This window comes from Triticum aestivum, chromosome 5B (genome assembly GCF_018294505.1).
Source record: "Triticum aestivum cultivar Chinese Spring chromosome 5B, IWGSC CS RefSeq v2.1, whole genome shotgun sequence".
NCBI classification, from domain to species: Eukaryota; Viridiplantae; Streptophyta; class Magnoliopsida; order Poales; family Poaceae; genus Triticum; species Triticum aestivum.
The window spans coordinates 461,429,459-461,449,821 of record NC_057807.1 but is presented as its reverse complement, the minus strand read 5'-3'; the positions used below and the strand labels follow the sequence as shown (position 1 = coordinate 461,449,821).

The following is a 20,363-nucleotide window of genomic DNA, read 5'->3' as shown; positions in this document are numbered from 1 at the left end:
TTTAACGAAAATGATTCGGCTCGGAGTAATGGATTGTTGATAGGGTTGGTTCCAGACCTTATTGGGAAAGGGGTTGCAATATTGCAGTATGTTGATGATATATTTATCTGTATAAACGTGATGCTTATAAGATGAACAACTTAAAATTATTGTTTTACTTGTTTGAATTGATGTCGGGCTTGAAAATCAATTATGATAAAAGTGAAACTTATGCTTTAGAACTATATAATTATTTTTTATGTGTACTGTGAGTTTTTTGGCTGTAAGGTGGGGAATCTGCCCATGAAAATAACTAGGTGTTCCTTTGAGTTTCTCCGCCTTAAAATCCATGGATTGGTATTTTCATGGTTGCTAGAATGTGGAGGAAATTGATGCGTGGATTGGGAGCACAACCTCTTCTCATGGTCGTTTAATTCCTAAGAACTCTAGATTATGTGGTATGCCCTCATATATCATCTCCATGTTTTGCTCAGTAAAACTACTCTTGGTAAATTGGATAAACTTGGAAGAAAATTCTCTTGGGAAGGGGTAGCTTAAAGAAGAGATACCACATGGTTAGATGAGATAAAATTTGCATGTCTGAACATAAATGTGGTTTCAGTGTTATTGATCATAGAAAGCAGGATATTAGTGTGTTGGTGAAATGGTGGTGAAACTGGAATCTCGTGATGGGTTTTGCTAAAGAATTGTGAGGGCTAAGGAGTTTAGGAATAAGATTGTAGCCTCTATTAAACCTAGATTTTTTATTCTCCATGTTGGAAATTGATAAGTTCACTTTGCATCATTATTTCTTATTACAATTTATCATATTATAATGATATATTTCACATTATTATGCAATTCTAATGTTTTCTCCCTTAAAATGCAAGTTATATTAAGAGAGGGGGATTACCGACAACTGAAATTTAGGACCTAGAATAGCAATAGAAGAGAAAGCAATTCTCTAGAGCTCAAAATGAAGTGTGGATTTTTGGAGAACTATTTTGGACTATATATAATGAACATTGTTGCATAGAAGTGCGAGGGGAACCACCAGGCAGGCACACGGCCAGGTGGCGTGGCCTACCCCTGGCCAAACCCCCTGCACATGTGGGTCCCTTGTGGGTCACCTCTCCCGATGCTCTTTAGCCATAAATTCCCATTTACCCTTGAAAAAATCATAAAAAATTGCAAGGACTTTCCGTCGCTCTCTGTGAGGCGGAACTTAGGCGGAGCACTTGTGCTCTTCGGTGAAGTGATTCTAGCAGGAAACATCCCTCCGTAAGGGGTAATCAAAACCACTCATCATCACCAACACTTCGTTCATCATGGGGATCATCATCTTCATCAACATCTTCATGAGCACCATCTCAGCTCCAAACCCGAATTCTTCCTTTGTTTCAATCTTTATATCAAACCTTAGACTGGTACCTCGGGGTGCTAGTCGTGTTGATTACATCTTGTATTTAATGCATGTTGATTTAATTGGTAGAAGATTGTTAAACATATATTTATACCCACTGGTCATGATCAATACGATGAGTTGTGAGTGGTTCCATTAGTTCTTAAGGACATGGGAGAAGTCTTGTTACTAGTAATCATGTGAAGTTGATGTCCCTTCAATGTTTTGATATTATGTTGTGTTGTTTTCCTCTAGTGGTGTTGTGTGAACGTCAACTACATGACTCTTCACCATCTTATTTGTGCCTAGGGGAAGGCATTGTGGATTTTTTATAGATGATGGGTTGATGGAGTGATAGAAACCCAGACCCTAGTTTGTGAATTATTCTGTAAGAGGCTGTTTTGGATCCAACTGTTTAAAGTTATGGTTGGATTTGTCTTAATTAATTCTCTTGTAGTTGCGGATGCTTGCATATGGAGGGTATAATCATAAGTAGGTATTTTTTCAAGTTAGGATAGTACCTAAGCTTTGGTCCACCCACATAACACTTATCAATACAATGAAAGTAACTCGATGAATCATGGTGAAAGTAAGTTGATGATATTCATGTGTGTCCTCAAGAGCATTTTAGTCATTATAAGAAGTATCACCGACTTGTCCTTGGCACAATTAAGGATTGGGACACGTGTTGCACTTTCTTATCTTGCTACTTGATACCTTGTTATAATTTATCTTGCTATCAAAACTCTCTTACAACACTTGCAGTGAAATCTTGCTGAAGATTGCTTGTCAATTCCTTGTGCTCCTCATTGGGTTTGACACTTTTACTTATAGAAAGCATTAAGATTGATCCCCTATACTTGTGGGTCGTCAAAATTCTATCATGAAAGTCAAAGAGTACTATGTGACTGATAGAGGAGTGCTTTTGAATAAAGTGGATATTGTTTGATTCTAGCAAGACCCTTCGTTTGGGGAGATGCCTTTATGCGACAAATACCCTTTTTTTAGATTTGTCATGATCAACAATGCAATGTGGATGATTTTTTCTCTAAAATAAATTAATCTAAAATTTAGATAGCGCTTTGATGAGATGTTATCTACTCAGTGGAATGCTATTGTTCTTTATACTAAATCCTTGAATGGCTCTTGTGATCCTAATGAAATCATGTTGAGTCTTACTAAATCTGGAACGTTCACCACCAGATCAGTGTATTCTTGGTTAGAGAGGAACCTTTTTGGGTCTAATAATGAGTTGCTTTGTAAAGTTAACATCCCCTTGAAAATCAAAATCTTTTTTTGGCAGTTGTTCCATGATGTTCTGTTGACTAGGGATAATCTTCAGAGAACATAATGGGAAGGCAATCCTCTATGCTCATTTTGTAATGAACATGAATCTTCTGATTATTTGTTCTTTGTGTGTGGGGTTGGTTATCTATTTGGGATATTATTAGCAAAGCTATTGGGGCTAGTAGTTGTCCCAAAATCTATGGTAGTGTATATCCTGGTTATACACGTGTTCTTTATCGCGTGTTCTTTCTTGTCTTATTCGATAGGTTTGTTAAAACAAGAGGATGCAGTTGCTATCAAGGCGGGGATCAGGCAGCCCCTGAATGAGGCGTCTTTGCTAGCACACTAAATGTCGCCGGTGCTTGTAGATCATGTGATGCCACTGAAGAGTTGGTTCCTGAAGAGAGTGTTGGTTCCTGGATGTGGCTTCGCTAGACTTTGGTTTATTCGTTGTGGTGATCTGTTGTTTGGACTGTGGTTGTTTGCTCTAGCGTGCTTTTGTGTTTTTGCAAGAGGTTTCCTAGTACTTCGCTGGTTTTCGTTGTGGTGGTATCAGGTTTTTTTCTCGTAATAGGCGCTTCATCTCTAGCGGGTTTTCTGATAGTGCACTGGACCCGCTCTCCCTTTCCTAGTCTCCTGCTCTGGTTCTTTTTTATGGCACTTCGATGGCTTTACTAAAAATTGTACATTGTTATCTTTTCGTTGAGCGGTTAATGGAAGGTGGAATGGTTGCTACCATGGCCTCCTCCGCTAATGGGGTGGGTGGCGCTATCCATTGATGGGCATTTTGTGCTGTGGACGGTTTGGCGGGCTCGGGAATGATGTTGCAAGATGAAAAGGGAGTCGTTTTATTTGTTGCATACCAGCATTTTTTCATTCAATGAGGCCCTTGAAGCAGAATTACATGTGATTATGGAGCGAGTGAGTCTTACTATCCAACGGCCAAATCTCCCAGTTCAGCTTCAATCAGATTATGTGGTTGCTCTTTCGATGCTTGCAAATGGGTCTCTCGGCATATGGTCACCTCATGGCGGAGATTAAATGCTTTGAATAATAGAGTGTTTTATTCTGGTAAAAGTTTTCCATGACCAGAATAGGGTTGCACACGGCTTAGCAAACTATGATAGATCTAAGGATAACACTGTGTGCTGGCTTAACCAATTCACCCCCTATTTTCTAAACTCGGCGCTAAGAATTGTAATTCCATGATCTTGAAATATGATGTTCCGTACAGGGGCGCCGTATGAAACAACAACGATGCAACGCTATTCGTTTCCTTTTTTAAAATGCTATCCGGTTCGGGTGTTGGAACCCGAAAATCGTAAACCTTCGTACTTGTTACGATTCAACTAATCTAAACATCCTCCTAATTTTCAGGTGGAGTGGGCTTCACCCTCTCCTTTCATCCGATCAAACACTCCCACGTCAGATCAGATGGAGTGGGCCTCACCCTCTCCTTTAATCTGATTATACCTGGCCATGGGTAGCCCGACCCGGACGGCCCGACCCGACCCGGCCCGAAAATCTCAGGTCGGGCTCGGGCCTGGAAATCGGACCCGATAGGCAGATCGGGCTGGGCTCGGACTTGCACAAAACAAGAGTTTAGCCGTTGCCGGGCCGGGCCCGGTCGGCCCATGTCGGGCTTTTTCGGGCTCATGCCTGATTTAGTCGCCCGATGGTCGGGCTGGGCCGGGCTTGGGCCTAGGTTTTTAGCACCGGGCTTTTTTGGCCCGGCCCGAAGCCCAGCCCGGCCTGAGTTTTTTTGTTTTTTTTTGAAAAGGAGGACACATCCCCGGCCCCTGCATCTGGAAGATGCATGCAACCACTTTATTAATTATTCACAAAGACCTTACAAAGGACAACACCTGTCGCTACTCCTATACCCTTGATGAAGGGATGCCGAATATCCGAGCCGAATACCAAATAGACAACCTGGCCCGAGGTATGCCCAGGTATAAATCCGATCAAACACTTCCATGTCAGATCATCCCATAAACTTACGTATTAGGTGGATGTAGAATTGCTCGTTGGAACCCAAAGCACAGATGGAGCGGCTTTGTTGGGTCAACCTTGGTCAGCAGCATTTACACAGATGCATGCATGGTTGCATGTCAGCAGCAGTAGTTGTTATTTAGCAAGGTAGTAATGGGCAGGTCGGCAGCAGCAGTAGTTGCGTGCCTTACTAGCTAAGATGTCAGGGTAATGTCAGGATAGAATTTAAGGATAACATGCACTTAATGCATGGCAGTGCGGCTAGGAATTTTCTTCCTTGTTCACACTAGTAGCACTAGTCCAGATACACTGTATCTATCAATGCCGGTTGTGGCATAGTCGGTTTGGCAGCCTATAAAAGGACATGTGTACCTCTAGTTGTAAGCATTCCATTCTGATCAATACAAGACAATCAGCCTCCGGTACTCCACTCCGGTGCTTGTGTGTGTGCATTATAGACTGCACTAGCTGCAGTGCTTTTCCGTATATCAGTACACCACTAGTAGTTCAGTACACCACTGGTAGTTCGGGCCAACAATTGGCATCAGAGCCTCAGGTTATGCCGAAGCATATGCCGAAAGGAGGCGTCGCCGACGACGGTTCCAAGACCGCCGAGCAAAGCTCGGCTGAGGACACCCGTGCGGCGGACGCGCTCGCGCTGCGAGGCAGGCCGGGAGGTGAGCTGGGTGCGCCACGCTCCGTGCGAGACGTGGGCATGTCCAGCACCTCCTTCCCTCTCCTCATGCGGACCAACTACCCCAGTTGGTCGGTCATGATGAAAGTCATCATGGAAACGCGGCATATGTGGAAAGCCATGGAAACCTGTGGTGTCGAGTACGAGGAGGATCGGCTGGCGATGGAGGCGATCTTGCGCTCCGTCCCAGAGGAGATGGTGCTCACTCTTGGCGCCGAGGAGACGGCCAAGGAAGCATGGGAGACCATCAAGACTCTGCGCATCGGCGTGGAGCGCGTACGGGAGTTGAAGGCCCAGACCTTGTGCCTCCAGTATGAGGAGATCCGGTTCAAGGTCGGTGAACAAGTCGACGACTTTGCCTTGCGGCTGCAAGGTCTCGTCAACGAGCTCGCAACTCTCGAAGATCACATCGATAACAAGATGGTGATTCTCAAGTTCCTCCGCGTCGTCCCCAGGCAGTACAAGCAACTGGCCTGGTCCATCGAGAGTTTGGTGGATCTCTCCACCATGACGATCGAGGAGCTGGTAGGGCGGCTGAAGGTCGTCGAGGAGCGCGGCGATGAAGCCGACAACCGTGCTGGCGGCGAACTACTGCTCACCAGGGAGTAGTGGGACGCGCAGCTTCAGCAGCGCGGCCGCGATGGCTCTTCCGGTAGTGGGGGAGGCGCCCCCACGGGAAGCAGAGGTCATGGCAGAGGCGGAGGTCGCACCCAGAGCGGCGGCGGCAACCGCAGTCGCAAGCCAAGCCGGGCAGGGCGAGGCGCTGGCAACGGTGGCAAGTGCCGCTACTGTGACATGCCAGGTCACTGGATCCGGGATTGCCACAGGAGGAAAGCCGACGAGGCAGCCGCGGCAACGACAAACCTCGTCCAGGCTGACATGGACGGCGGGCCGACAATGATGCTGGCAAGAGTCGAGCCCGTGCAGGAGAGCACAGCGTCTCTCGCGACCACGACTCCGACAACCACCCATTCTGTGGAGGAGGCACGGAGCCCGTCCATGGGAACCATCACTCCAGTGACAGGCCACACCTCGACAACGACGTTTTCGGAGCTTGTCGACTGGGAGGCGATGAAGGCTCGGGTGTGGGGGAGCCACACCCCGACGAGGGCGTCCCTGAATTCGGGACCCGATGAGATCGCGCAGGTTGGCGCGGCAACGACGCATATGGCGGACCATGCTCCGACCATGATGCTGGCGACCATCGACTCCGTGCAGGAGCGCACGGAGTCTCAGGTCAGCCACGCCCCGACAACAAAGTGTTCGGGGTCCATCGTGTTGACGGGAGATGGCTCCCTGACAACGGCATGTGTGTGCGGCTACGTCTTCCTCAACGAGGAGAGAGCCGTGACCACACCCATGCTTGCAGGCGGCAAGCAAAGTGAGGGTTGGTTCCTCGACACCGGCGCCACGAACCACATGACTGGTTCGATCGACGCATTCGCGGAGCTGGACCGCTCAATCACCGGGAAGGTGCGGTTCGCGGACGGATCCATGGTGGAGATCCACGGGCGCGGGACCGTCGTCTTCGCCGACAAAGGGGGTGATCACAGGGCGTTCACGGATGTCTACTTCATCCCGGCGCTCACGAGCAGCATCGTGAGTGTCGGACAGCTCGACGAGGGCTGGTTTGACATCGGCATCCGGCGCGGTGTTCTCACCGTGCGCGGCTAGCAGAAGAGGCTGCTCATCGAGGTAACCCGCTCGCTGAACCACCTCTACAATTTCTTCTTTTGACCCGTGCATCCTGTGTGCCTTGCCGTGGGCCATGTACCCGACACGTGGCGTTGGCATTCCCGGCTAGGACACCAGCACTTTGACGGGTTACGAAAGATGGCACGAGGCAACCTCGTTCGTGGGCTACCTCACATCGAGCACGCTGATGAGCTGTGTGATGCATGTCTTGCGGGGAAGCAACGACGTTTGCCGTTTCCCGAGAAGGCACGCTATCGGGCGCAGAAACCCCTGGAGCTGGTTCACGCGGACCTCTGTGGCCCAATCACCCCGGCAACGCCAGGAGGGCGTCGCTACATCCTGCTGCTTGTCGACGACTATAGCAGGTTCATGTGGGTGCTGCTCCTCGCCTCCAAGGACGAGGCGGAGCAAGCCATTGTCAAGCAGCAAGCGGCAGCAGAGGTCGAGTGCGGCCACAAGTTGCACGTGCTGCGCACGGACCGTGGCGGCGAGTTCACGTCGGCCACGTTCTACAAGCACTGCGACGAGAAAGGGATGCAACGTCACCTCACAGCCCCTTACTCGCCGTAGCAAAATGGCGTCGTCGAGCGGAGGAACCAGACGGTGCTCGGGATGGCACGCTGCATGCTCAAGGCAAAGCAAGTGCCAAGCACGTATTGGGGGGAGGCCGTGCTCACGGACGTCTTCATCCTCAACCGCTCCTTCACAAGGAGCGTCAATGGAAAGACGCCTTATGAGGCGTGGTACGGAAGGAAGCCCGATGTACGCTTCCTCCGCACCTTTGGCTGTGTCGGGCATGTCAAGATGGCACGCCCACAGCTGAAGAAGCTCGACGACAGGAGCACCCCAATGGTGTTCATGGGCTACGAGACGGGCTCTAAGGAGTACAAGATGTATGACCTCATCTCAAAGCGTGTGCATGTCTCTCGCGACGTCATCTTCGACGAAGACGCGCGATGGACTTGGGAGGCGTCGGGGGAGGCCCCGGCAAGCAGCTCCTTTACCGTGGAGTACCCGATGTACTCTACGACCCCGGGAAGCAAAACCCCGGGAAGTGCCACTCCTGGAAGCTCGGGAGGTGTGGATCCGGGAACAACAACCCCGAGAACACCGTCCCCGGGTATGGTGTCGTCGGACACCATAACGTCAAGCAAGATGGGTCCCGGGAGGCAGTTCGCAACCCCGCCAACGGCGATGTCGGAGCTGTTCGACGCCGATGACAGCGTTGGCGCCCCCCACAGGTTTCGGCGCATGGGGGATCTCCTCGGTGAGGCTGCGGCAACACCGCAATAGCCCGAGGATGAGGACGCAGATGATGACGAGGTCCTGCATCTGATGGCTGGCGAGGAGCCGACCACGTTCGCGGAGGCCGAGCAAGAGGAGTGCTGGCGCCACGCGATGCTAGATGAGCTGGCGTCGATCAACGACAACGCCACTTGGACACTCACCACACTGCCTGCTGGGCACCGAGCCATCGGGCTCAAGTGGGTGTTCAAGGTGAAGAAGGACGAGCACTGCGCCATTGTCAAGCACAAGGCGCGCCTCATCGCAAAGGGCTACGTGCAGCATGAGGGGGTGGACTTCGAGGAAGTCTTTGCTCCGGTGGCAAGGCTGGAGTCGGTGCTACTCATCCTTGTCGTGGCCGCTCACCGCGGGTGGGAGGTACACCACATGGATGTCAAGTCGGCGTTTCTCAACGGCGACCTTAACGAGGAGGTGTATGTCACCCAGCCACCCAGGTTCGTTGCAAAGGGCCATGAGCAGGGCGTGTATCGACTACACAAGGCCCTGTATGGTCTCCGGCAAGCCCCAAGGGCGTGGAACACCAAGCTCGATGCAAGCCTCGCATCCCTTGGGTTCTCACGCAGCGCTTCTGAGCACGGTGTGTACTCGCGTGGCACCGCGAACACGCTGCTCATCGCCGGCATCTACATCGACGACCTGGTCATCGCCGGGGCAGAGCCTGAAGAGGTTCAACGCTTCAAGGGAGAGATGCATCGTCTCTTCAGTATGAGCGACCTCGGGCTGCTCCGGTACTACCTCGGGCTAGAGGTGAACCAGGAGGGTGGTTGCATCACGATCACGCAGACGGCCTACGCCACCAAGATGCTCGAGCGAGCAGGCATGAAGGACTGTCATGCCGTGCACGCTCCAATGGAGGCACGGCTGAAGCTCAGCAAGGAGAGCTCCGAGAAGGCGGTGGATGCTACACTCTACCGTAGCATCATCGGGAGTCTCAGGTACCTCGTGCACACCCGACCGGACATCACGTTCGTTGTCGGGTACCTGAGTAGGTCCATGGAAGCCCAGGCAAGCGATCACCTTGCTGCCGTCAAGCACCTGCTCCGGTACATCGCGGGTACGCTCACGCATGGATGCGTGTACCGTCGTGGCGATGGCGAGAGGTTGGTCGGGTACAGCGACTCTGACCACGCTGGTGACATGGACTCCCGGAAGAGCACCTCGGGCATACTATTCCTTCTCGGAAATAGTCCCATCAGCTGGCAATCGATGAGGCAGAAGGTTGTCGTTGTATCTTCGTGCGAGAAGGAGTACATCGCGGCAGCTACAGCGGCCTGTCAAGGCATTTGGCTTGCTCGCCTTCTCGGCGAGATGCTGAATCAGGACACCGCCCCTGCGCTCATCTTCGTCGACAATAAGTCGGCGATTTCCCTCTGCAAGAATCCAGTGCTTCACGACCGCAGCAAGCACATCGATCTCCGCTATCACTTCATACGTGACTGAGTCGAGAAAGGCACGGTGATAATGGAGTTCATCAGGACTGGTGAGCAGAAGGCGGACATCCTGACCAAGTCACTTGGTCGTGTCCGGTTCCAGGAGCTGCGCGACAAGGTCGGGACCATCAACACCAAGCTTCTTCGACAAGGTTGAGGGGGAGAATGTTGGGTCAACCTTGGTCAGCAACATTTACACAGATGCATGCATGGTTGCATGTCGGCAGCAGTAGCTGTTATTTAGCAAGGTAGTAATGGGCAGGTCGGCAGCAGCAGTAGTTGCGTGCCCTACTAGCTAAGATGTCAGGGTAATGTCAGGATAGAATTTAAGGATAACATGCACTTAATGCATGGCAGTGCGGTTAGGAATTTTCTTCCTTGTTCACACTAGTAGTACTAGTCCAGATACACTATATCTATCAATGCCGGTTGTGGCATAGTCGGTTTGGCAACCTATAAAAAGACCTGTGTACCTCCGGTTGTAAGCATTCCATTCTGATCAATACAAGGCAATCAGCCTCCGGTACTCCACTCCGGTGCTTGTGTGTGTGCGTTATAGACTGCACTAGCTGCAGTGTTTTTTCGTATATCAGTACACCAGTTCAGTACACCATTGGTAGTTCGGGCCAACAGGCTTTGCTACACCTACGTGACTTTACGTGCAAAGGCGGGTTACGAGGTGATTTGTCAGGTTTTAGGTCTAGCATCATTTTTGCAGATGGAGCGACGAAGAACTTCTTTCTGTAGCCATCAGACACGAGGAGCGCGCGAGAAATGGAAAATATCTAGGCAAACAGCGCGGGAGCCACCCGCGGAAACAATCCCGTGCGCACACGTAGGCACGGGAAGGAACAGAGGAGACGTTCTAGAGGCGTCGCGAGCGCCAACCCCCGAACCTTCTCCAAATCTCCATTCCCCCCTTTCTTAACACTCGCCGCCGCCGCCGCCGCCACAGAACTCCCACACGACATCCACTCCCTTCGCCCTGCTCTGGATTGAGTGATTAGCTTCTCGATTCGATCAGCACCGGGGCCAGCCGATCGATGGACGTGGACTCGGCGCCGGCGCTGAAGAGGAAGGGCGCGGACGCGCCGGAGCTGTGGCTGGACGACGACGTCGGCCCTGGGTTCCCGGTCGCCTCCCGCGCCACCAAGATCCGCCGCCTGGTACGTGCTTAGTGACCCAGTGCGGCTCCCTCTCCCTGTCTCCCCGTTCTCCCCTTCTCGAATTTTTTGCGCTAATCAAGCGGTGCCGGTTCTTGTGTTTGGTCGTTGGTGTGCGCAGGACCCGGACATGATGCCCGTCGTGCCCGGCGCGTTCGTGCCGCCACCGCCACCGGGAACGCAGCTGCCTGTGGCAGGCTTCGGGGTGGTGGAGGAGGCGCCGATGTGCGGCGACGTGGCGGTGGTGCCGGTGGACATGGCGACGGCGCCGCCGCTGCCGGCGAACGAGGAGCGGGCGATCGTCTTGTACCGGCCCGCCGAGGCCGAGCGCAGGCTGCTGCTCGGCCCGCTCCGGCCGGGCGGCCATCTCCGCGTCAGCCCCGAGTGGATCCAAGCGCTCAACGGTACGTGCCTCCGCGCCTTCCTCCCTTCCCTCGAGTCACGCTCGTAATTAATTTGGCCTCATGCCTCTTGGCTGCTTGGATCAAAGAATCTAATCCGCAAGTCGATCCGATTAAGCAGGCACGACGCTGCAGGAGGCGAGCAGCCGCCGCGCGCTGTTCGAGGGGCTCGCCGGAGCCGAGAGCTCCAACCTGGCCATGGTCCCCTGGGCGCCGCCCCGCGCCCAGGCGGCGTCCATGGCCGAGGAGATGATGGAGGCCGAGGACGGCGAGGGCGCGTCCATGGAGGTGGAGCAGGACAGGGCCGAGCAGCAGCTCCCGATGCCCCAGTGGCCGCAGCAGCAGCAGCACTACATGGTGCAGCAGCAGCCGATCCCGGTGGCGTGGTCATTGTGAAGTGCCGCCGGTGTAGTGTCTGGAGGAGAATCCGTAGGTGCAGGTGTCGGTAGTAGACTAGTAGTTTTGGTCTGCGCCACTGCTCTGGTTTCCATGGTGCGAGCAGATGAGGTGCGGAGAGCAGGAGACGGCCAGATGACACCGTCCGGTTTAGCGGGAGGGGGCGACGGTGGTCTCGTCAGTAGGTCCGAACACTAGACAGGAGAATGGATGGATAGCCTTCCAAGGGCAGCAAGATCAGTGTGGTTCTCTTCCATTTTTGTTTGGACCAGAGCAAGAGGAGGTGTTTGTTGTATCCTTGGGCCGTCCATGGCATGATCCTCTATCGTTTGTTCAATCGAGCCCCAAAGTCACAGAAAAGTTTACCAAAAAAGTAGTCCTAGTTGTGTGCATTTCGCCTTGCTCTGTTTTTCAAGTGCTCGCAGTTGAGAATTTTCTAGCACCAACGCTGAGATAAGTACTCCCTTCGATTACAAATACTCCCTCCGTTGCAAAACACTTGTCATGGTTTTAGTTTAAATTTGAACTGAATTGAAAACACTACAACCACACCAAGTAGTTTGGAACTGAGAAAGTAATATAAGATGTTCTAACCTTTTCTGTAAATGGGATGTATATATCACGTTTTATTGGAGTGCGGCGTTTTGGTGTCCGGGCTCAGACGAGCCCGGGCATGAACAGTAAAGCCATAAAAATAAAATAAAAATCAAATTTATTATGATGCAATATGCTCAAATGCGTGAAAATTATGCAAAATTTCATGAAGTTTGGACAAGCTAGAAGCTCGCGGCAAAAGAAAGACAAATTCTAGTTATGTGAGAAACATTTGAAAACGGGTCTGTCTAGGATATTCACTTTTTGTGGTCTTTTTTTTCCTAGTTTTTGTTTTTGTTGCTACATTATATATTTGTGCGAGCTTAGATGTGACATCCTTAAAAAACATCTAGATGTGAATTAGACAAACTGTTTGAGAACAGCACATTGTTTGTTCATAAATGCACATTGTTCAAGTATGATTTTGTCTTTTTTTACCATGCGCTCTTTGAATGTTCAAACTTCATGAAATTTTGCACGAACATCACACACATGCACATCTTGCTTGTAAAAAGAATTCGATTTTTTTTAATTTTTTTACTATTTTAAATCATGTTACTGTTCCCGGGCTCCATCTGAGCCTGTGCACCGTAATGGACTATCGGTTTTATTGTGTTTGTTTTGTTCACTCATTTCGGTTTGTATGTTATCCATGTTAAAATATTTGTAAATGAAGAGTCTAACATTATGCCATGAACAAATAATTGTATACCTTCTTTTTACTCGAGCAAGTAAGCTTATGCTAATACGATGAGCCTAACAAAGCATAGAAGAATTAGTAACCCAAATAACAGAGAACTTACATACAACTCAACTCAGCGCACCAAAACTATCTAATCAAGCTCATGAAGCAGCCACGCGGTAGGAAAACGGAACATACAAGCAAGGTCGAGTTGTGGTGCCGTTGCAGTCACGATGAGGGTTCGCGGGGAAGGATCAATTCACCATTGTTCTCCACATTGTTATCATTAGTGGCAACTCCTATACAAAAAAAAAAAAAAAAACTCCTATACCACATCTGTTGCAGTATTCAAGTATGAAGATTTCAAGTGTGAACTTTAAAAGATATCAATGTGATGCTTGAACTGAGATTGCTTACATTGCGTAAAAACTCCTCCTAGTTCCTAAAAAAAATACTCCTACAAGTACAGATGCACGCAACACACAGATCCAATACAGTCAAAAGATCAATTTAAATTTCAAAAGAGGCACCATAGATTCGATTCCGCAATAGATTCAGAACTGCCATGGAGCTGGCAAACTTCCATAGTTCTAAAGACCTGAGCTTTCTGAAGTTACAGTCTGACCAGGCTCTACTGAGACTGAGTTGGGCAAGAAGTGTTGTTCGTGGCTTAAGAAATAGTACTCCCTCCGTTTCAAATTAGAAGATGTTCTAAACTTCCAGAATCTCCCTTAGGTTTAGTTTTCAGACTATTATGCACAACTTCCGTGCAGTGGAGCTTAATTACAGGAACGATGCATACGACTAGGAGTCCATGCTCCTTCAGGTCATCTGCATCTGTTGAGCCAAAGGGAGATTCTGGAAGAAACATCAATCAAACTAAGAGAAGGAAATAGCATATGATGCTACCCCTAAGCCTTCTGGATTTCAGTACTATGAGTGACAAGTAATTTTGGACGGAGGGAGAAATAAGTATAAGAAATACACCATGAACAGAATATATGCACACAAGTAAAGCAATCGCACCCAACCAGCAAAGACACATGCATTTGTTAACGAGGTTCGGCAATGTGCCTACGTCCCCGGGAGCCGAATTTCGGCGGCTCCATCCATATATTATCTTATCCACATTTAGGCAGTACATCAGCGGTATTATATACCCAGGTATTTAGTCTGTTTTCTGTACACACGACACAGCAGCCCATAGGACCATATTCACTTCAAGAGATTGTTCGCATTGTTGGTCTTATCGGATATGGGCGAAGCTGCTGTTGAACATGCCGCTGTGGGAAGCCTTGGGTGCAGGCTTGGCTACCTCAGGAGTGCCAAACACGTTCCAGAAGCGGAGGGTCTCATCCGCAGAAGCCGATGCTACCGTGCAACCATCAGGACTCTGCAGTTTGACAGCATGAGAGGACGATCAAACGACGAGCAGGTTAACATGTCCATAATATCTGCAAATGAAATGGCGAAAAGAATGTACCTGTGCCATGAAAAGAACACGGGAGGTATGGCCAGTGAGTTCAGCCATCTTGACCATCGAAGGGTACTTCCACAATGTCAGCTGGTTCTGAGTGAACCCGTGTGAGCTCAGCAGCTCCCTCTCGTTCTTGTTCCACAGAAGAGAGCACACCTGCGACCCGGTATCAACAGAGTTCAGGCATGCGCCGGTGTGCGTGTTCCAGAACTTGATGCATCGGTCGCTGCCGCCACCGCCAGTTGCCAGCAGGTTGCTCTGGAATGGGCACCATGCCAGCGCCTTCACAGCGGCCATGTGGTCCTCGAGCCTGTGCAGCCACTGGTTGCGGCCTGCAGACGGCATGGAGGATGCCATCGACACGTCCCAAATGTGCAAAAGGTTGTCGTTGCCACCGCTCGCCAGTTGCTGCCCTGAGCCAGACCACTTGAGCCCGCACACCTCCTGATTGTGCCCCTGGTACGTCTGCACGGCATGGTCCCTGATCCTCACGTCGTTGTTCACGATCCCGCCGTCCATGCCACCGGTCGTCAGGATGTTGTTGTTCCATGCCAGCGAACCGACCCTTGACTCGTGCACACCTTTCAGAGTTCTCAACTGCATACAAAGAAGAATGTAATTAAGCATCTGATCAAGCTCGTTAGGACATAGACAATATTTTGGGATGCTGGAAGTGTATACTACTAACCAGGCGGCTGGAGCTGGTGTCCCAGAGCTGGATGTCAGACGAGTTGAGCCCAATAGCAAGATGCCGGCCATCAGGAGCCCAGCTGACGCTGGTGATGGGGCCGTTGTCCTCCTCGACTGTCACGAGCTCAGATGTGGATCCACTGGAGGCGTCCCACAGGTACATGGTGTCGCCCAGCGCAATGGACAGCACGTTGTTGCTCCCCCAGTCCATTAGGTTGAGGTAGTAGTCGTCGACGAGGTCCGGTGCATCCAGAGTCCTCTCGGCAGACTGCAATTGTCAAGTGAAGAAGTGACATCAGTAACCACCACCAAATGCTACTACATATGTAGCTTCAATGCATTAGTAGAACCACGATGTATGCGCATACCTGGGGAATGTAGCGCCTCTGCTTGGCCGGCTTGGCCTGGTGAGAAGAAACCGTGTCGGCAGCAAATACGTTCTCTGGCTCCGGCGGCTTGTTCCTGAAGGCGAGGATCCGTGTCCGGTTGTTGAGCAGCTTCTCGGCCAGAAGCCTCCGGTAGGCCTCCTTGGAGGGGGATGCCACTGCGTTCTCCTTGTCCTTCTTGCCCTCCGTGAGCAGGTAGTGAGCCACGTCCATGTCCATCGCCGACCGATCCGGGATGAACCTGTCCCCCTGCACGCACGCACACAAGGGAAAAACACCCGGTCAGGCATTCCGTCGAACACCTTACGCGCACACGCATCTGCGGGATCTCGGATCTAAGAACTCACGTAGCACTTGGCCGACGGGTTGCGCGTGCTCAGCGGCGGCATGTAGGGGCGGGATCCGGCCTCCTGGAGCGGCGGCCGCTGCACGGCGGCGCGGCTCTTGCCGGAAGAGATCGAGCGGGAGCCTGCATCCATGGTTAGAACAGAAGAAAAAGAACAGGCAAACAAATAACAGTAATCGCAACAAGAAAAGGCGGCGCGGAACTGCAGAAGTAAACGCGGATCGATGGATCGATCGGGCAAAAATTAGCACAAGAACGAGCGGATTGGCGAGCAGAGACGGGGATCCCTCGAGAGCGAGAGGGCTTCGTCTCCCCCGGATCGGCGAGGGGAGGCGGCGGCGAGCACGAGAGGGAAGGCAGAGAGGGAGAGAAAGTCACAGATTGCTCGATGACTTGTGAGATTTAGGGATTTGATTGGGAGCGGTATTTGTAGGGGTCGACGACAGGGGCGCACGGCGGGAGGCCGCAAGCTCGCAACGGCTAGTTGCCAGGGAAGAGAGATAGGAAGAAGGGGAATTTAGATTTTGGTTCCTGTGTATATACACCTGATATGGAAAAATAATAATAACTAAAAAGTAAAAATGTTTTAAAGATTTTAGAATAAACTTGACTTTCTTTCACACTAGTATACAAATTTTCACGAATAAAAAATCATCAGTGTTGACTTCAGGGCAATATTTTTTATTTGCCACTATATTATAGTTCACTATTCACACTATTTTGACCGAAATTTTTGTCTTTTTTGAAAATAAGTTACGTATTTTTACTTTTTTTTGGAATTGATTTTACAAATACAAAGTTCAAATTTATTTCAAAAATATTTTAGAATATTTGTACTTTTATTTAGTTACCAATTTTTTCATATAGGGTGTATATACACCCATAGACAAAAAGTTCATTTTGTATATACAAACCACAACGGTGTGTTTGGTTTCCATCCCGAAGAGGAATGGTACGGGTTGGTTCCATCCCCGAGGCCCATTTCCGTGTTTGGACCGTCGAAGGAACCAGAACTAACCGATTTCAGGGGACGATATATTCTGTTTTATGCCGTTCTGAGCAGTGTCTTCGAATCAAGCGGACCATGCAGAACTGCTCGCTCCCACAAACACAACAACAAGAAGCATTCGCCGCCACGGGGCAACCAGCGCGTCGTCAGGAGCCTCGCATTCAGTCGGCCGCCGCGCTTGACGAAGTAGCCGCTCCAAGCGCAAGCCGTTGGCCGCGCCAGACCGTCGTGGGTCGTGGTCAATGTAGCGTTCTTCCTCAAGTTTGGCATTGATCCAATTTTGGTGTTCTTATTGGAAATATGTCCTAGAGGCAATAATAAAGTTGTTATTATCATATTTTCTTATTCTCGATAAATGTTTATTCTCCATACGATAATTATATTGACCGAAAACTTAAATACATGTGTGATAAATAAACAGACATTGTGTCCCTAGCGGACCTCTACTAGACTGGCTCGTTGATTAAAGATGGTCAAAGTTTCCTAAGCATAGACACGAATTGTCATTTAATAATGGTTCTCCTAATGATGTGATGGACAGACCCAACCGTAGCTTAGCATCTGATTGTATCATCTAGTTTTATTGCTACATCTTTCTTCATGTCAAGTATTTGTTCTTTATACCATAAGATTGTGCCACTCCCTAATACCAGAAGAATACTTTGTGCGTGTCAAATGCCAGTTCGTAACTGGGAAATCATAAATGTGTTCTACAGGTATCTCGGAGGGTATTTGTTGAGTTGCATGGATCAAGACTGAGAATTGTCACTCCATGTGACGGAGAGATATCTCTGGGCCCTCTCGGTAATACAGCATCATGAATAGCTTGCAAGCATGTGACTAATGAGTTTAATCATGAGGATCTTACATTACAGAACAAGTAAAGAGACTTGTCGATAACGAGACTGAACTAGGTATGACAATACTAACGACCGAATCTCGGACAAGTAACATATCCCAGACAAGGGAATTTTATACAGGATTAACTGAATCCTCGACATCGTTGTTCAAACCAATAAAGATCTTCATTGAATATGTGGGGGTCAATATGAGCATCCAGGTCCCGTTGTTAATTATTGATCGGAGAGGTGTCTAGTTCATGACTGCATGTTCTCCAATCCGTAGGGTCACTCAAAGTGTAGATAATCCCCGGGTGGTTTTGGTAATTATTAACAACATATAAGTCATTGATCTAATGCTTATTGGTAATAGATTTCAAAGAAGATCAATGATTTGCATGGCAAGAACTAGTGAATGTGGACCCATGCTAAGGACATGGAATTGGCAAAGCTTCAATACTCTACGTTTTTGGTTTAGTGATCCGAGATCACATTGAGTCTAATAGGAAAGTCAATACTATTGAAAGTTGATGAGGTCTTGATGATGCGTTTGTTGCTCAAGAGCTTAGAGATATTGCTTCAACACCGTCAACCACATTCTCCATATCACATATGTCCAAACCCTAAAGTATCATCTCGGTCCCACCAAAAATCTCTATCCCGAACACACCAAGTTGATTATATACACTACCAGAGCCAATCCCTAACTTTTCAGTTCTACCGATATGGATCCCAGTTTCACCGAGATGGCATGACCAAGTTTTTGTGATAAAATTGCTTCACTTCGGAATCACCGAGTTGAAATGATCGGAATTACCGAGATGAGGTTCTTCCCTAGCCATTGCACGTCGGTCGGTCCAAATTGTTATGATCGGTCTCACCGAGATGTCCAACATTCAAATCTTTTACACTGGCCGGTCTCACCGAGAATTTGCTTCGGTGTCGCCGAGTTGGGTCAAAAGGTTGTAACGGTTGGATCTTTGGGTGGAGCCTATATATACCCCTCCACCCCCTCTTACTCTCTAAAGGAGCCATCAGAACGAAACACAACTTCCACCATTTATTTTCTGAGGAAGAACAACCTACTCATGTATTAAGATCAAGCCATTTCATTTCTAGCATTCCCCAAGTTGCTTCCCACTCAAATCCTTCTCCTACCCAGGACAAATCTGTGAGACAATGATTGAGTGTTGGGGAGACTATCTTTTGAAGCACAAGAGTGAGGAATTCATCATCAACTACACATCTATTATCTTTTGGAGAGTGTTGTCTCCTAGATTGGTTACACTAGTGGAAAAATGGCTAGCCACAACTTTTATTCATGGTGCGCCATTTTCCATCAATGTCAGCACTATTTTTTCTAAATAGTGTTGGCGTCGGCCAAATCAGTACGTCAGCTTCCCATGCTTAGTGTTGGCGTTGCTTTTTTAGAAAACCCATAAATCTGTTGGCTTATATGCAGTCACCGTTTGAAATGCACCGGTGGCGTTGGTTTTCTTTGCACGCCATAGATTTGTTAGTGCTGGCATTCGTTTTCTATGCATGCTAGAAACACTTTTTCCATTAATTTGGTCAAGTGTTTTAAATGGAAATATTGATGATTTTAAATTTACATTATTTTAAATGGAAATATTGATGATTTTAAATTTACATTATTTTAAATGGAAATACTGATGATTTTCAATTTATATTATTTTAAATGGGAATACTGATGATTTTAAATTGACATTATTCTAAATGGAAATATTGATCCATTTAGGACATTTTAAGTGTTTTATCAAAATATATACTCATCATACTTATTTTTACTATTTATCAATTTAGGACTTCTATTTCTTTATTACCAGTTCAAATTTTGAGTCTTTTATTTTGTCAATTCTTCATTAATGTTAGTCCTTTTTTATTTGGCATGTGATTAGCTATGGCGTTGCCCTTTTATCCAAGGCCGACAATAACCTATTTGAGTCAACTTAGTAAAAGACCTAAGTCACCGCTCTCTCTCCTTTCACACCCCACCCGTCCCGGTCGTATACATAACTCCCCCCTGACCAAAGTCGTCGCCGCCCCGTCGATGCCCCGTTGCCGCTCCGTCGACGCCCCGTTGCCGCCCCCTTGCTGCCCCTCGCCGGCACCAAGGTTAGAACCACTACTCCGTTCACGGACACGCCACAAGTCCGGGATCCATTGGGATTTTCTTTGTGTCATGTATATTCCAAAGTTAGTTGCATGGATTGCTTTCTGTAGAAATTGTAGTAATAATCCGATTGCTATTGTGTAGAATCTGATTTTTATAATGAATTTTTTATTATAAATATTTTCAGTGTCCAGATTATTAGAAATAAATAAAATGAACTCCTATAAATTACCAGTGTAGAATTTATTTACTTGTGTGTCTCCCTCCGTTGGCGGATCTGAGCTAGTTTAGTAGAAATGGATAGAATGTCTTATGTTTAGAAAGCAAGGCAAGTCCTCATGTCCAAAAAAATTAGACTGGTAATTTGTTATAACTATCACCGGTTCCAGGAGAAAGAGAAAATAGCATTGGAAGTTAAAAGTCTGGAACTTATCGAGCTTTTCTATCGATTGATCCTCTATA

At 48.7% G+C, this 20,363-nt stretch overlaps 2 protein-coding genes across 2 annotated transcripts; one reads left to right on the top strand and one right to left on the bottom strand.

Moving 5' to 3' along the window:
* Window positions 1-10,287: 10,287 nt before the first annotated feature.
* Window positions 10,288-12,139, top strand: LOC123112473 (uncharacterized). Its single transcript, XM_044533459.1, has 3 exons — window positions 10,288-10,950; window positions 11,069-11,351; window positions 11,470-12,139. Exons 1-3 carry the CDS (start codon window positions 10,828-10,830, stop codon window positions 11,742-11,744), a joined length of 681 nt encoding a protein of 226 aa, XP_044389394.1. The 5' UTR covers window positions 10,288-10,827; the 3' UTR covers window positions 11,745-12,139.
* A 1,925-nt stretch (window positions 12,140-14,064) lies between these two features.
* On the bottom strand, window positions 14,065-16,410 carry LOC123112471 (cell division cycle 20.2, cofactor of APC complex). Its single transcript, XM_044533458.1, has 5 exons — window positions 15,921-16,410; window positions 15,556-15,822; window positions 15,186-15,455; window positions 14,504-15,094; window positions 14,065-14,413 (listed from the first exon to the last, which is right to left on the bottom strand). The coding sequence occupies exons 1-5, from the start codon at window positions 16,050-16,052 to the stop codon at window positions 14,267-14,269; spliced, it is 1,407 nt and encodes a 468-aa protein (XP_044389393.1). The 5' UTR covers window positions 16,053-16,410; the 3' UTR covers window positions 14,065-14,266.
* Window positions 16,411-20,363: the final 3,953 nt, after the last annotated feature.

Coding starts and splice junctions, on each gene's coding strand:
- LOC123112473 (XM_044533459.1), top strand. CDS start 10,828: ATGGACGTGGACTCGGCGCCGGCGCTGAAGAGGAAGGGCGCGGACGCG. Junction 10,951..11,068: donor CCACCAAGATCCGCCGCCTG/GTACGTGCTTAG, acceptor TGGTGTGCGCAG/GACCCGGACATGATGCCCGT. Junction 11,352..11,469: donor GTGGATCCAAGCGCTCAACG/GTACGTGCCTCC, acceptor CCGATTAAGCAG/GCACGACGCTGCAGGAGGCG.
- LOC123112471 (XM_044533458.1), bottom strand. CDS start 16,052: ATGGATGCAGGCTCCCGCTCGATCTCTTCCGGCAAGAGCCGCGCCGCC. Junction 15,823..15,920: donor ACCCGTCGGCCAAGTGCTAC/GTGAGTTCTTAG, acceptor GCGTGCGTGCAG/GGGGACAGGTTCATCCCGGA. Junction 15,095..15,185: donor ACACCAGCTCCAGCCGCCTG/GTTAGTAGTATA, acceptor CTTTGTATGCAG/TTGAGAACTCTGAAAGGTGT.